Source organism: Opisthocomus hoazin, chromosome 24 (assembly GCF_030867145.1).
Source record: "Opisthocomus hoazin isolate bOpiHoa1 chromosome 24, bOpiHoa1.hap1, whole genome shotgun sequence".
NCBI lineage: Eukaryota > Metazoa > Chordata > Aves > Opisthocomiformes > Opisthocomidae > Opisthocomus > Opisthocomus hoazin.
The window spans coordinates 7,258,121-7,274,583 of NC_134437.1; the positions used below are offsets into that span (position 1 = coordinate 7,258,121).

At 52.0% G+C, this 16,463-nt stretch overlaps 1 protein-coding gene across 10 annotated transcripts in view; it reads left to right on the plus strand.

Moving 5' to 3' along the window:
• ARHGAP32 (Rho GTPase activating protein 32) overlaps positions 1 to 16,463 on the plus strand; it is a 275,382-nt gene that overhangs the window by 202,503 nt on the left and 56,416 nt on the right. For 8 of the 10 annotated variants that reach the window (XM_075442313.1, XM_075442318.1, XM_075442319.1 and 5 more), the window contains one exon: positions 11,983 to 12,132. In XM_075442313.1, coding sequence (XP_075298428.1) covers positions 11,983 to 12,132 — 150 coding nt within the window. Of the gene's footprint in view, positions 1 to 1,230; positions 1,339 to 1,509; positions 1,584 to 11,982; positions 12,133 to 16,463 lie in introns of those variants that run through there. The other 2 variants (XM_075442322.1, XM_075442321.1) reach the window with 2 other exon arrangements.

Below are 16,463 nucleotides of genomic sequence, written 5' to 3' on the forward strand. Positions count from 1 at the left end.
ACTGAGATTGATGAGCTGCGCTGCAGCCTCGTACGACCCGAGGAGCTCGGGGTCAGCCCGGTGAAACGGCACAGCAGCGGTATTTATTCCTCGAGCATGCCACGAATGCAGGTAAGGCCACCAGCTTCGCTGGCACGAGAAGGCGGCTGGGAGGGCTTGGGTGAAGTTTCCTGAGCCCTGTGACCCCTCTTGGCTTTTGTCCCTGCTGCCAGCAGGCGAGGCTGAGCAGCGATGCCGTAGCTGGTGGTACAGCCACCTTATGGCACGTTGTGCTTTCTGCTCCGGAGCGCGGTGTGCTGGTTCCCGTCGGGTTTTTGGAGCGGGGCTGTAAAATGATCCGCATTGCTTTGATTTTGAACAGCAGAACTCCCAGAGAATTTTTAATTGAGTTTGTTTTCAGTGATCTGATCAATGCGGCCCCAAACCGTGCTGGTTAGCAGCCCCTCAGCGTGGGGGGGACATAATTTATTTCTTCAGCACTGCAATTACAGAATCACAGGATGGTCGGGGTTGGCAGGGACCTCTGTGGGTCACCCAGCCCAACCCCCTGCCCAAGCAGGGTCACCCAGAGCAGGCTGCACAGCACCGCGTCCAGGTGGGTCTTGAATATCTCCAGAGAAGGAGACTCCACAGCCTCCCTGGGCAGCCTGGGCCAGGGCTCCGTCACCCTCAGAGGGAAGAAGTTCTTCCTCATCTTCAGCTGGAGCTTCATCTGCTTCCGTTTGTGCCCGTTGCCCCTTGTCCTGTCGCTGGGCACCACTGGAAAGAGCCTGGCCCTGTCCTCCTGACCCCCACCCTGCAGATATTTGTAGGCATTTCTAAGGTCCCCTCTCAGCCTTCTCTTCTCCAGGCTGAACAAGCCCAGCTCCGTCAGTGTCTCCTCGTAGGAGAGATGCTCCAGTCCCCTCCTCATCCTCGTTGCCCTCCGCTGGACTCTCTCCAGTAGCTCCTCATCTTTCTTGAACTGGGGAGCCCGGTCCATCCGGCGGAGCTTGGCGGGGGCCATGGGGTTAGGTCGAGAGAAACCAGAGGTCTGATCCTGCCCAGGCGCGGCTGCCTTGTGCCCGTTCCCCAGATGGAGCCGTGCTCCCCCCCCCCAGCCCCGAGGGGTGAGCGCAGGGCAGGGGAAGCCGCCCCCCCCCCCCCCCCCTCCCGGGAGCCGCCGCGGGAGGAGGCACCTGCGGGAGGAGGAGCCGGGGAGGGGCCTGCCGGGAGCCGCAGAGCCGCCGAGAGCCCGGCCCGCACCTCCCGCACCGCTGCCCCGCACCGCAGCGGGCCCCTCCCGGGCGGCGGAGCCCGAGAGCCCGGCCGCGGCCCCGGGAGCTGCCCTGCGGCCAGGTAAGCCAGCGCGCTGCTGCCCGCCCTGCTTCTGCCGGGCTGACCGGGCGTTTCGGGGCTCCCGAGCCCACTTGTTGCTCAGTCGCTTGCCAGCTGTGTAATTTGCGGGGTGGGAGAATTAGCAGCTCCCAATTAAGATTTTTCTTTTCTGGTGAGGCGGCTGCGAGCGGGCGCAGCGGTGCCGGACCCCGTGCCCGGAGCAGGGCAGCTCTCCTCCCCAGGGGCCGTGCAGTCCAGGTTCTCCGGTGAGTTCTGCCGTGGAGGGGGGAGATGAAAAAAATACCCGTTCCTCGGGAATTTCGGTGCCGCTCTCTCCGCTGCCGGTTGTCGCCCCGCTTGTTCCCGCCGTGAGGGATCCGTGCCCTTGGGCGGGTTGCCTGGCTTGGCGGTTGGCTTCTCTTGCCAACCCAAGCCCGATTAACGCCGCGGACTTCCCCCCCCTCCCCTTGCTAATTGTTTTATTTCTGTTTCCCTTCTGCCAACCTCCGACTTCACGTTTCTGTTTCACCTCTCTGCTCGCTAGGTCTGTGGTTGCGAACTGGTTTATTGGGCTTAGTCTATGGTCACGGGTGCGTAGCAAGCCCGGAGCTGTTAAAGGGGAGGCTCTTTCATGTCTGGGATGATTTGTGGGAGGATTCCCACCCAAATCCCAGAGGAGAAAGAATTTCAGCCCCCTCTGGCACGGTCCTCGGGGTAGCAGAGATGTGAGATCGGGGTAGCAGAGATGTGAGATCGGTGCTTCCCGCTCAGATTTATACCTCTCTCCCAAAGGGGCAGCGGACGGCAGTGTCTGGGGTTTGAATTTCAATAAATTTTTGCATATCACTTTATCTTTTTGTTTCCCTGGGTCGAAGGCTGGCACTCGGAGGACATAGGATGCATTCCTAAGCGTTAATATTATTGAGGCTGTTGTTCAGGGGAAGGGGGCTTCCTGGTTAAAAATGCTGCTCCTTTGTTGGCGGGAGCCCCGGGGCAGTGAATGCACACTCTGCAAAATAAAATTCCCAGGGAGAGTCGTTACCGTGATCACAGCAGACGCTTTGCAAGTAGCCATGGCACGTCTGTTCCTATTTGTTCAGAAAACCTCCTGGAAGCTAGAGTCCTGAATGCCCTGCAGGATCGTATTATTTATGGCAGAGAAGACAGGAGGCCTGCCCTTTCCACTCTTCCCCGGCCTCCTTTGTTCCGGGCACCGCACAGGCACGCTGAAAGAGTCTCATTTGAAATCAAAGCTCTGGACTGGGAAGACAGAGGAGAAGAATAAAGCCGGCGAAACAATACGGTATCTGCGTTCCTAAGTCTTAGAAAGCAGATTTAGTTCGCCGCAAATCCCCAGATGTATTGGGCCCGGTTTTCATTTTCAGTAAAGCTGTTTTGCACCTCTTTAGCTGGGTGAGGAGGGTGTATGGGGAGATGTCATCTTCATCCTCTTTAAAGCCGTTATATCCTGCCGGTGCTGCGTAAAGCGACTGTAACGTGAATGAGGCTGGTGGCGGTTGTCTTCAATATTGTTTCCACTCCAGGTGAGTGGGAATTTTGCTTCCAAAGGCAGAATCATCTCCGGGCTGAACACGGGGGTTAATAGCTAAACAGTTTAGTAAGGGTTGTAAATAGAAAAAGAACTAGAATGATATCAGTCTTGGAAGAGTAACTCACTGTAATTCAACAGCAACTGGTCTGGGCTGTAAACAGCTGCCCTCTGGCTAGTGAAATTGGAGATAGGCATCTTCTGTGGAGGGACTGGGAGAGCAGCGGGAATGTGGCTTGTCATACTGGGAGTACCGCATACTTCAGAAGATCTGTACGGGAGGATTGAAGTAGCGGCTGTGTCGTGTGGCTCAAGAAAAGGGAGGCAGCGTGCTTTGAGCTGAGTCTCCTCCTTATTCCTTACTCCGGATGGATTGCTCGCGTCCCTCCCTGATGGAATAAAAAGGTTCCTTCCCTGTGTCTTCCCAAGGCCTTGCGTAAGAGCAAACACCCGCTCGCTCCAGGATTGGGCTCCATCTGCCAAACTCCTGATTATTCAACTTCTGTTGTTTGTTGATTCATGTCAGATCTTTTTTCATTGCTTGCCTCCTCCCACCACCCAAGCTGGAGCGTGCTGCCACGCAAAACTGGCGTAGCTTGACTGCCGCAGTCACTCCGGTTATCCTGGTTTAGCTGATGCCAGGACTGGGCTGAAGCGTTGTTTGTGTTTGAATGACTGGCGAAAGCTCTGGGCTGCGTGCGTGTGTCCAAAGTACTTGACGTTTGTCAGGGTTGGCTTGGGTTACTGTCAAGTGTTTGGAAAATCTCCTGCAGCACTGGTAGCATTTGTGACAGAAGCAGAAATAGTGTGGGTGAGGCTCAAGCAGCCGTGCCACAGCTTCATTTAGGCCGTTCTGAAGGCTTTTGGTCGAGGAAGGATGCTGCGTGCAGCGTACAGCTGGGGTGCGAATAAGGGAGGGCAAAGGCAGTTTGATGAGTTTGAGCACAGTTGGTTCTTGACTTCTCTGAAGCCATGGCTGCGACAGACAGACATACGGTTTAGATTGTATTAAAGGGAGGTTGAGGTAAGCTGGTAAGAAACTCCAACTGTAAGGACAGGTAGCAATTACCGACAGAGAACATGTGGCATCTTCATCACTGGAGACTGTTGGGTTGATGGAACTTCTGGCAGAGATGGTTGAGGTACAGTTGAACCTGCTCTGGTGTCACCTGATGGGTTAGGTGGCATCTTGGCTCTCGACTGTTCTCCCCTCTCTTCCTTATTTGCAAGTATCTGGAGAGTATCTAATACCTGATTACCTGGTTGGTCTTGGTGCTGGCTTGGTTGTTGATGTTCCTGCTTACCTGGCTGTCCTTAATGCTACCGCACCGCTTGAGGTTCAGGATAAGAAATCTGCTAACCGGTAACACCTTTCACGGGACACAGTGCCCCGCCTTTGGGATTGTTCTAAAATAGGGTTTCTCCTCAAGCTGTGCGAGTCGTGGAAGTATCAGAGACACTTTCAGGTTACAGCATCCCGGATTTAGTGTTGCGCGAAGGCCTCAGCGCGCTGTGGTGTCAAGATCTCACGTACCTGTGGGTGTAGCGTGTGCTCGGGCGTGCGAGGTCAAACGGTCGCAATATCCCAGAGCGAACACAGGTGAACGACTGACGCTGCCTCCCTGACGGACACGTCTGATGTTCAGTTCTGCTCGTGACAGTCACCTGAGTCAGAACATTGTTTTTCAAGGGGACCGTTAATCTCCAGGGTAAGCAAGATAAGCAGAAGGACTGCATTAAACACAGCTAGGGCTTGTGGGGGTTTGGCAAAGCATAGCGTGAATGAAAGAGGAAAAAGATATTTCAAGCGTCTCTTTTGCTGTTTTTCTCCTAGCTCTGCATTTCCCAGCTTGCTCCCCTTGTCTCCCAGTGCGCTGCTGGCCATGTGGCCTCTTTCATGTCACCTGAGTTGCTGACGCTGCTGCCTCGTGTGCTAAATGCCCTCATCTCTACCGATTTGTTTCCAGCTCCCACCGGTTTCCCAGTTTTGGCCTCTGATAACTTGGTTCCTTTGCACTGCAGCCCCTTCCGTCGTTGTTCCTCACCTCCGGCTGCAAGCCCTTGAGGCCTGTGCCTTACCTGACCAGAGCCCATCCCTGCTGCGCTGTCGCTCAGACTGTATTAGCGCTGCTTTTATTCTCCAGCTACAATTCAAACATGTTAATAGAATTAATAGATTGACCTTGTCAGCCCTTGCACCTCTGAAACCTCTCCGTTCGCCTCTGGCTGACTGATCGGTATCTCCTGCCCGTGCGCTGCTTCCCGCAGGGTGGGTGTGCTGCGCTCCAGGGAACGAGTTCGGAGATGTCCCGGGGTCGGTTTGTTCGGGAGGTCAGGTCGGATTATCTCAACGCTCCCTTGTGGCCTGAGAGTCAGTGAAAAGATCCAGGAGTATCTCTGGCCTGGGAGGTATCGCGGATTTCTTGGTACCAGACTTTGCTCTCCGTGGTGACATCTGGCTAACCTCGTGGTTATTGTTCTTACCCGGTCGTAAATAGCAAATTCGGCAATGAAGAGCAAGGGAACAGTTTTTGCCAGTGGAAATTGTGCGTGGTTCCGGTACTCGTTTTCTCATCGACGTGAAGAAGCCCTCTGCAGACAGTTCCAACTGGAGATCCTCCTCGTGCGCAGCGTTACAGATGTGTGCGTTCGGTCGAACGGAGAATGCTGAAAGCAGGCGATGCTGCTGGTCAGATACGCCATCAGCTTTTGAATTGGCAGGCTTCTCTCCCTGGAAGAGGACTAATTAGACCCAAATGCAGCGAAAGCTGACAGAGGTGGTTGTGTAATCCGGGCATGAAAACGCCCTGCGTTGCCAGGCTGGGAGATCTCTGATGCCAGCTGTTCCTACGCTAACCAAACTAAGCCAGTACCCCAACTGGAGCCAAAGGCTGAAGGTGGCAAGGACAAGGAAGAGCTGCATTTTAGTTGGGATGATTGCTTACTGCCACTGCCCAAAGGATGGCTCCAGAAGCCTGGGAGATACCAGAATAAGTGCAGCTTCCTTATCACTAGACTTTGGCAGTAGGAACAGCAACCTCACCAGTTTCAGTGATCTGCTCTACTCTCCATGTGCATGGTGCTCTTGTGATATCTGCACATACGTGCTTATTCTTGGCTGCTTCTTGTCATCACTTGAGTGGTTTTTATCTAATGACACTGAAAATAATCACCTTTAACATATTTCATGGCTTCTTGTAACACGGAGGCCAGCCTTAACTGGTGTCAGCCTGGCACAAGATAAATGCTGCAGCATCTAAAAGCATGCAGCGTGTTTATTTTTATTTTTTTATAGAGCAAATCAGTGAGTACACATTTATGAAGGTTATTGGAGATAGAAGGACATTTTTAAAGCCTCACATCTATGGAATTGTAAAATCTTTTTGAAAATCTGTATTACCAACGAGGGAGCCCAGTGTAGCGATGAGTGCAATTATTGATGTGGTGTTGGTTGGTCCTTCTTCAAAACCAGCACCCTATTCAAGGACTAAAGGACGGTGCTTGGTGGTGCGTGGTTCCAGCTTCTGGTTGGGTTTTTAGGGCTGTATAAATTAGCTTCCAAAATAGAATCTGCTGTGGCAGGAGGAAAGGAGTAAAATGTCTTGTTGCTAAGGAACATGACAGAGAAGTGGGAGATGTGACTCAGTTCTTGGCTTTGTGTAATTTCTCTTCAGTGCGGTGTGGGTCCACAGAACGTGTCTTTCTGAGTGGGAAGGGATGGATATTAAAAATATTAACTGAGGTTTTGAGGAGGGGCCGAGGTAGCTGATGCTGAGTGGGGAGCCAGTTGAACTCAGTCCACTCAGACGTCTTCCCGAGTGTTTGCAGCATCAGGAGCGTAGGAAATACGGCAAAGCTAAACCCGGCGTCTCATCTCCCGGTCCCTGGTACTGCTCTTTCTTCAACAGAGCCTGTTGCTGCTCGTCCTTTTCCTGCGGTAGAGTTTATTTTTAGAGGAGAATGGGTCTGGAGGGGCTGATAGCCTGGAGAAAGTCTAGCTTGACTTGCTGTAAATCCCTCTTCAGAGAGGACGAATTCCGCTTTGGTTTTGGGATCCCTAGCTGAGCTTTTTTGACGGTGTTTCCACACCGTGTTCCATCTTTGGTTTTGTGACTGGACGCTGCCGTTTGTTTATATGGTTTAAACCCTGCGGCCACGCGTGTGCTTGCTTTCGACCTTAGCACCGCGCTGTCCTCGCGGCGGGGCACAGCCGGGCTCCGTAGCGCGTGAAACCGCTGTTAATAAGAAGAGAAACAAACACGCCGGCCGTGCGCGGGGAGCGCGGGTCGCAGCCGCCCTCCAAGCTTTTCCCCTGGAGTCAGCGCTTACTGACCCTGTGCTGGAGAACGTGCTGCTTCCTTGTGAAGAGGAGTTTGTCCGGGCCTGAGTTCCAAAGCAAAATATTAGCCATAGCGACAGGAGGTAAAGCTGGTGTTCTCTGTTTGGTTAGCACGGGTTTGTTTTCCCTCGGCCCAAGCCTAGTAGGGTTGCAGGGGGACAGACAGTGGGTTTGTGAGCTTGTCCTGTAGGAAGCTGCCAGTATCCCCTGCAAAATACGTTGCTGGGGCACCGTACGCCTGGATGAGCAAGCACTTACCTTTTTTTTTTCCGTGTAAATGTGCGGGATTTGAAATGGGCAGTTTGCTTTTCTGTTGTTTGTTTCCTCTGGTCTTTGAAGAGAGGCCGGGCGTGCAAGATGGGAGGTGCTGTGCAGGGCTGCAGGGTCGACTGTGTCGTGTTTTGGTCTCGGAGCCTTCACATCCTGGGGGTTTTCTTACTGAAAAGGGCAAGAAGATGCCTGCACGAAATAATTTTGGGGACACAGCCAGGCTGCGTTTATTAAGAGACTCTCCTGTTTGGTCACCATGATTCAAAGCCAAGGAGCCAGTGCTCTGTTCCATACTCCTTTTCCTTTTGATGCCAACCCTTTGGGCGATTGTAACTAAATATTACATTTTAGAAGTGGTCTCAGGTAGAGTTTTCTGGCCCAGACGTGATACTTCTGCGGTCTGGGCTGAGACACGTGGTGCTGTTGGGCTGCGCTCTCATCTTCTGGGTGTAAACCCAGAGTAATTGCGTCCCTGTCAAATCTGCACAGGCGCAGGAGGGGTCAGAAATCGGTGCTCCGTGGCTCGGCCGTGCCTTGCCCCATTCAGCTGGTTCGCCGGCGGCTGAGGGTAGAGGAGGCAGAAGACCTCAGCGTATCCCCAGAGATCCCCGTGGGCTTTCGGTGGGTTCCTTTCTCAGCAGCCATGAAACTACTTGGACTCGGCTGATGGCTGGCAGGTTTCTCCAGTGAGCAAGCTGCGTGAAGCGTATCCTGAAGTGCCTCTTCAGACCGCGGCATTGGGCTGAACAAGCCCTGCTTTTAATGAAGTAATTGTTATTTAATAGCTTTTATCAACGTCAGGGGAATTTCGGGCCTCGTTTATTCTACAAAGGCTTGGCGGTGTAGCAACAACGGCGTGGTCGGATCGATAAATGTTCCTCGGGGAGGGACAGTCTATGGCAGTTTCCCAAAACCACAATGAACTGCCTGGCACAAGTCTCCCTTTCTCTTCCTTCCCTTCCCACCCCATAAAGGCTTTGGCCAGCCTAGTTATGTCAGCTAAGGGTGTGATATTTTTTTTTCTCAATCCTAATTGACTCATTCGTGCCAGCAGAACTTTAAAAGGTGTCCAGCCTCAGGTGGGGTTTTGTTGTTTGGGTTTGGATTGTGGTTCCGCCCCCCCAGCCGGTCTCACTGTGCTGGATGGAGAAGTTGCCTTTCCTTGATCAGGCCAGGATATTTAGCCAAACGTGCCTTTCTGAGGAAAACTGGTCCCTGCTTCTTCTAGGAAAGCCTCCTTTTCTTGGTGAACAATTTGTTTCACAGCTGTTAAATCTGAGATGGGAAGCAATACGGATAAATGTTAGGATTTTTGCTTAGTTTTGTTTGCCTTTCAGTTGGTAATTCAGCAGCATCTCTGTGGCAACCATGTAAAATGGTGTGGTAGTAATCAATAATTTGCTTTATCGTCTGAATTGGCTTCTGTGACACTTGTGGACCTGAACACCGCACACGGAGGCACAAACTGTGAATGGTTCACATTTATCAGACCCCCACTTTGTTGGCGGGACGATAGAGGAAGGTAGAAAAGGGCTAATTAATTTATTCACATCCCCTCCTAGATTTTTTTCTGCTCTGAACCCTGTGCCTTGGTTCCCTAACTCCCGTTGTTCGCTAGTGCCATTCTTTTCAAGGTCGGCGGGTGGGTGTAGGAGCACAGGGCCACCGCTTGCTATGGCTGGTGGCATCACCGGTGGGACAGCAAAGGTTTGGTGGTTTGGAGCAAAAAATATTTACCCTGTGGAGCTCGTGGTTTGCACTGGTGCTCATCCAGAACACCTGCCTGCTGTGGTGCTGGCTTCTCCTAAACCGAAACGCATCGGAAATTAAATCTCTCGTCGGGTGCGTTGCTGGTTTGAGGCTCAAGTGATGCCAGAGGACGTGGAAGCAGGGTAGAAAGCATTTCACCTTTTATTGCTGCTGGCAGAAGGACAGCGTACCTGACAGCCTCCTGAGCTCTTACAGCTTAGAAGGGTGGCTAATCCTTATCAGACACCTACTTGCTTTTTTGTTCTTTTTTATAACCTGTCAGCAAAGAGATGACTGCTCGGATTTTCTCGCCGTTCTCTTTTTCTTCCCCACCCAGGAGAAGCCTAACTCCTATCCGTGAATCATTCTTGCGTAGGTATAAAGCTCTGAAGTCATTTTTAACCTGAGAAACTCTCTGCCAAAGTAAGCAGTGATTCGGAGGAGAGCAGTGCGGGAAAACCTGGTGAACCAAGGGACCCTGCAGATCTCTGAGCAGGCCACCGAGAAGTGAACTTCTGGTTACTGGACCTGCTCGGGCATCGCCCTGACGGCGCCTTGGACTCTTGCACCGCTACGCTGGCTGTGGGAGTCTGCTTAACGATGCAGAAAACAGGACAATTATTTTAACCAGTACAGAGTGGCTTAAAGGCAGGGCAGATAATTGGGTTTTAAAAACTCAGGTCTCCTTTCTGGTTAGTGATGCAAACAAGTACCAACACCGAGCAGAGCGCAGCCGCGGATCGTGGAAGTGTATCCATTGCACCTTTTTCTGGTTTTAATGCTGGAGGTGACACCCAGAAGTCACTTGCTGACCTCGTCACCAGCATTAGGAGAATTTCTGCAGTACTGGGACTGGATGCGTTTTTCTCCATTGTAAATCCGTTATCTGATGGACTCGTTTTTCATGAAGTCAAGCGAGATACTTCATGAAGAACTGTGCAGGGAGTCTGTGGAACGATTCACGTGGATACATACGTATTAGTAATTGCTTTATTTGTCTGTCTCAGGTCTGTCACCTCCGATAGCGTTATCGCAGGAGCCCCAGGGTGCCAACCCTCTGAAATTCCACCCGAGTCAAGATGGGACTCTGTCTCCATTTGTTCTTGAGCGGGGCTGATAGGAGATGATAAATGAGCCGTTACTTTACTGCGATGATGGATACAACCAAAATCTATCCTAACTTTGTTTGGCACGTCAGCACAGTCTGTTAATTTATTGTGTGTAATTAAAAAACCCCGTCAAACTGAAAGCATGCCTTTAATTAAAGCCCCCGTAGCCACAGTTTGTCATGCTCAATGCTCTGTGTTTTGGTGAGTGGTGTGGGTTTGATTGGTGAGAACGCAGGCATGGGGTTTGTTGGAGAATTTTAGGATTTCAGGTGTTCAGATGTATTTGGCTGCAGCAGATCAGTGTGGGGTCACACATCTAGAAGGGACGCTATCCAAAAGCAGAACTCTCCTCTACTCACATAGACAGAAACAAGGTCATTGGAATCGGGTTTGGTGTAAATAGGGGCTGCATCAATACCTGGTAACACAGAAGGGAGAATGCTCAGCTGTTTAAAGGGATTAAAACATCGTGAAGCGTAGCGTGGTACGACCTTGCTCTCGGGACAAGGTTTTTCGTGTCGTCTGGTTGAAGAACACCCTGTCTGCCTGCACGCAGCGTTGCGGCCGAAATCTCTCTTTTGCCGAGCCCCAGCTTCCAAAGCCGCTCGCAGCATTTCGGGGGGTGCGGCCGTGGCACCGCAGAGAGGCACCGTTGTCATCAGGGGTCTTCACTGCTTTTCTTTTGTGTTCGAAATAGCGTTGCCCTGCTGAAATATGATTACAGTACTTGGGGTTTTAATGCGGGTGGGATACAGGGTTGTCTTTTTTCTCTGGGACCCAAGACAGCAGCAGGGCAGGGTGGTTGCTGATCTTGCCTTGGGTACTGCAGGAGCTTTACAGCTTCCACAGCTGTGAAGGCTTCCTCACAAAGCACGGCCTTTTATACCTAGTGATTTGTTCTTTTCAATAGAGCTCTTCTGTTGAAGTTAAACTGCTTTTAAATCATGTATACAAAGGCACTTTTGTCGGGGAGGCCGGAGCCCTCTCGCTTTCAGAGCGGGCCTCAGGAAGAGGAGCTGACACTGGAGGGCATTGCTCAGCCCCCCGTTCACACCCGCGCTCAGCCTCCCCTCCCGATCTGCAGGGTTTGTTGGTGTCACCCACTCCTGCCCCACGTTCATTGCAGCTGCAGGTCTGCTGGAAGGGCGGTCTATGGCCCTTGGAGCTAAATGTCCTCAAAGTTCAGGTATTATCAGGCATTTGTTTGTTCTGTAGGCGCCTAAGACTGCGAGAATGAGAGCCAGCAACAAGGCATTTCTTTCTGCTTGTAGATAATATACCGTGTTTGTCAATGTACGTGAGGTTACTGGGTTGGTTAGTTCAGCCTTGTTCGTTTTTCCAGAGGGGTGAATCGCGGCTCTGAGGTGCTGCCCGTCAGCCAGTGCCCCGTGGCAGTCCTGTCGTGCGCTCCCACCTGAAGCTGCTTTGCGGATAAACGTGGCTTTGGTTAAATTCTTCCGTTACAGCTGAGTCCTGTCATTTCTGCACTAGGCAAGAATGAGAACGAAAGCCAGGTCTCTGTTTAGTATCGGACCTTGGAAAATCTGTTTCTGTCAATAGTTGGTGGTAATGTCACTACAGTTCTTAACGTGTCGTGCTTGGCCTTGTCAAATCTCAAATAAAGTGGTTTTTTCCATTTTGTTGCGCAGTGTCGAAAAAACACGGCAAGCTCATCACCTTCCTTCGTACATTCATGAAGTCGCGCCCAACGAAACAGAAGCTGAAACAGCGGGGGATCCTGAAGGAAAGGGTGTTTGGCTGTGACCTGGGAGAGCATCTTCTCAACTCTGGCCATGATGGTAAGAAACAATCCGTTCTGGGGTTCTGCCTCTGTTGGGAATCGTGCTTTGGGGTGATCGTGTCTGGCGAAGGGGTAGTTGGTACTAGCAGAGAAATGCGTAACAAAAGCCGAAGGCTGAGAGATGAGTTGAGACTAACGCTGATCAGAAGCATCGTGGCTCGACGTGGGAGCGCTGACGATGGACGGAACTACTGAAGGTGAGCTCTCAACCTCTTGAAGTCTTAGAATAAATACTAAAATTGTTTTTTTGCAGGGAAATAAACTTTATTCATGTGTCGGTATCAATGAATAATTAACTGGTGTGTTAAATCCATATGTTTCTCTGACTCAATACCTCTGTATGATTCTAGCACCATTTGCAGTGTAAATCCTCCGTCCGCCTTTTCCCTTGATTTCACAACATTTACAGGAATTAACTGGATATTATCTTTTGTCACAGCTTACTTTTCTCTCAATTTGTTAATGGTGAGTTTTCTGTAGGTCTTCCACTCCCTAGCAGACTCCCATCAGCAGTCTAGGGAGGTAGCAGAGAAGAGCTGTCCATTCCAAGAAAAAAATCAGGCAATCATTACCAGTCTTCCTCGGATGAACTTTCCTTGGACGCGCTCTTCCCTGCCCTCTCGCTGTGACATCTCCAGTCTCGGCTGTGAAGTCGGGGAGGTACCCGCGCTGCCGAGCAGCAGACGGAGGGCTCGCGTTCTTTCGCACTTCGTTAGCCGAGGTCGTTCCCGTGTGCTGAGGGTTGTTTAGGAAAGCGGCACGGAGCAGCCACGGGCTGCAGCCACTTTGCCCGGGAGTTGAAGCCATCAGGACATCAGAGATGGGTGTAGCATCGCTGTCTGGCTCGGGCAGCTGGTTGAGCTGTTTCGTGGTTCTGCTCCTTCCCTAATGCGGGAGGTTTTGCAGCGGACCTCTGATGCCCAAGTTGTTAATCTGATGTCTCCCAGCTTTTGCGTGCGGGCCGAAGGAGAAGCAACGTGACTGTGGGGTAGAAAAGGAGTTTCTCTGGGTCCTTCAGACTCCTGGTGTGGATGACTGCCTTTTGGTAAAGGGTGGGGAGCTGTTGCGTGCACTTTTTCCAGTGGATTCAGTTAGTAACAGCAATGTGCACTCCCTTGCCTGACGTGGAGTGTTTTACTACCAGTTGGTGAATAATATGAGCTTGTTCTTATGGAATCAGGACTGTGGCAAGGCTCATTGGCTTGTTAATTGGAACCAGTAGAGATCTTTATTGCTGGGGCTTGAAAAGCATCAGAGCGCCAGAAACTGGATGGTTTGGAGACAGAAACAGCCAGTAACCCATGTAAGAACTACATCAGGAGTAGGTAATTTACACCACCGGGTAGCTGGAGGGCTGGTTTTGTGTTCATGCTGTGGGAGCAGTCTTGGAGGGCAGGAGACATGCCAGCAGAATGAGCTCATTAATGGGAAAGAGTGAGTTCTCTTCTACCCCGAGCCCTCCCCCGTCCAGTTGAGTTAGGCACAAGTCAGCAAGAATTACAGCTTCTCCCTGCCCTCTGCGCTGGCTTCTTCCCCTGGCTTTAAGGGGCACGCATTTTATTTAGCGTTAAAAGACACGTCCTGAGCTGAACTGCTCTAACTCTGCTGGAGGCTCCGGTCTGACAGCCCCCAGGAGCTCACTTCTGGTTCTGGTCGCTCCCCTCCCATCGCGTGCGACTGGGTGGCTCTGACTGAGCTGTGCGAATGAGGTCTCTGCGTCTGAGAAGTTACCAGTTGCTTTCACCCTAGGTTTAATAACTCTTTCCTAACTCCCTGGAGTGAGGCAGATCCAGTTTGAATGTTGCTAACAGGGGCATGTCTCCATCTCACGCAGCAGGACTGGGGTTTTTTTTCCTGTGTGATTCAGCTCTCTGTCCTGTATTCCAAGTGAAGTAATCCCCGGGATTGGTTTTGCGGAGACATTTCTGGGTTCCTGTGAATCCAGCTCCGTGCGTGCACAGCGTTTTAAGAGTCCCTCGTTCTTTAGCATTAACGTTCCTCAGTCTCGGAGCCAACTAAAGGGGCCTGAGACATCGCAGGAGACCCAAAGTCGAGTTAGGGAGAGCAAAGACGCAGTCCTGCTCCTTCACCTCGTAACCAGACCATAAACAGGTATTTTTGTGGGAGCGCGGAGTCTGTGCGTGGTACCTACTGGTAACGCTTTGGGATTACGACCATAAAACATCTCCGTTCAGAAAGCCGAAGAAGAACCCAGTACATTCGTAGGGTCGATGAGGTTAATGCTAGTTTTGATGGGTTGCTGCCTGATGCCCCAAAGATTCAGCAGGACTGAAGGAGAAAATGACACTGTCCACAGAGTTAGAAACGAGTGGCGAGGCATTCACGTGCTCCTCCGAAATGCAGTGTTGAACCAAACCGGAGTTACGTTAAGAATTTTATTAATCATCAGCTTAGGGAAGCTGACAAAGCCGAAATTCTGAAGAAATCCCTGTACAACAACACGGGCAGTCCCGGCTTCGCAGTCGTGAGCCCCTGAGGCTTTGCTTGTCTTTTAGATAGGAAACGGTGAGAGAGGAGCAGCCCGAGAGAATAAAAAGGGATGAGGAAGGACAAAAACTGGCACAGGTGTGACGTTTTCTTACCAAACACCGTGCTGAGGCAGCTGGCTCGGGTTGCTCAGCTAGGAGAAGCGTGCATTTGCCATCGGGTGCCTGTGTGTCCAGAAGGGAACCTACGAGTGCAGAGGACGCGTGCTACCCACTGCCGTACGTGGTCCTTCTGCGGGCTCAGCAAGTAAGCAGCTCCTGCTGCACCCGCTGCGCCTCTTGCCAAAGGAGAGTAAAGCAGCATGAGATGCAGAGGAGGAGAAGGACAAATATGACCTGTCTTACTGTCAGAGAGCAAGAGCCCCGGCGATAGCGTCCTGCCAAGCTCCGTCCACGTGCTTCACCTTCGGCACGCGGCGGGCCCTGAACTAGCGACGCGTTTGTCTCGCTTGACCCGAGTTTGAGATCAGTCTTGCGCCGAGGCAGGGTGCTCGTTCCTCTCGAAGGCTCCTCGCAGGCTGGCGTGACAGAACTCGCGTCCGCTAAGCTGCAGGGTGTGAGACGCGTGTTTGCTGGAGCTTGCCCGGAGGGGAGGGTGGCGGAGTGGAGCAGGCAGGCTGGTGTTGCCACCGCCTGGTCCTTGTTGACGAGGATGCAGTCTGCCCGTTTTTTGATTGATGTGCGTGGATCTGAGAAGTAACGCTGTGAGTGGGTATAGGAAGGGAGGTTTTTAAGAACCGTTTACAATAGGAGCAGTAGGGGCGAGTACTGCACCTTCAGATCTTCACGCCTGGTGACTCAGGTTGCTGGGCTGGCAGCTGTAGACAGGCAGCGTGCTGGGTTTTGGATTGGTTGGGTTGGGGTTTTAATTCCAGTGCGTAGCATGCTGATGCTTGGAGCTCTGCAAACACTGGTGGGGCCCTTCTGTGGCAGGAGTTGCACCTCTGGATGGTGGGAATCAGCCCTTTCCCAAAGGCCCTTTTTGGCCAGACAGCGGTGAGGGGAAGGAAGCAGCACGGTCCTGTTCCTTAGGTGAGGATCTGAGTCGTGGGCAGACCGCAGGATTGTTCTTCAGAATCATCTGTGTTCTAAGCTGCTTTGGAAAGTGGGCATGAGGAGCCACATGTAGTGCTGGTCACTGGGCTGGGGTGTACGTGGATGTGTTGCTTCAGTGAGCGTAACAGCGGTCTCTCCTTTGGTGCTCCTCTTCCCGGTCACGTATCCAATCTGAACTACAGGCAGGGACCTGTAGGAGTAAAACCAGTTTTGATGTGCGGGATTTTTGCCTTCTCTACCAGCTCTAAATCTAGCAGAGGTGGTGGTGGTGGTCCCTTCAGGTACGTTGGTTTGCACAATACCTCTCCAGCCACCCCCTGGAGCCTGCCTGAAGAGGCCCGTCTCCGTTTAATTTTAGTGTGTTATTCATCTCTTGGCTCCTTCTGCGTTTTGAACACTTCCCCTGCCAGCGAAGCGCCGTTTGGGAGCAGACCAAGCTCGGCAGGGAGTAGCTGTTCCTGCGTCGCCCAGAGAGATGGTCCCGGTTGGTTTGGTGCTGTTGACACCCGCCACGCTAGTGTGTTTCAGGGAGCTGCAAGATGCAGCAAATCTCGCGTTATCCCTGACTTCTGAAGAGGCCTCGCTCCCTTCGTAGGCAGAGAGACTTTTTTCCCCCCCTTCATTTTTTTCTCTCAAAGGAAACCAAACAGAACTTAAATTTAGCTCGACCCCAATTAGAAAGAACTGTGCTTGCGGAGGGTGTGTGTCTTCGGTGTGGGAGCTGGGTGAACGCCGCATTGCAGCGCCTGTGCCGCGTCCCCGGCTG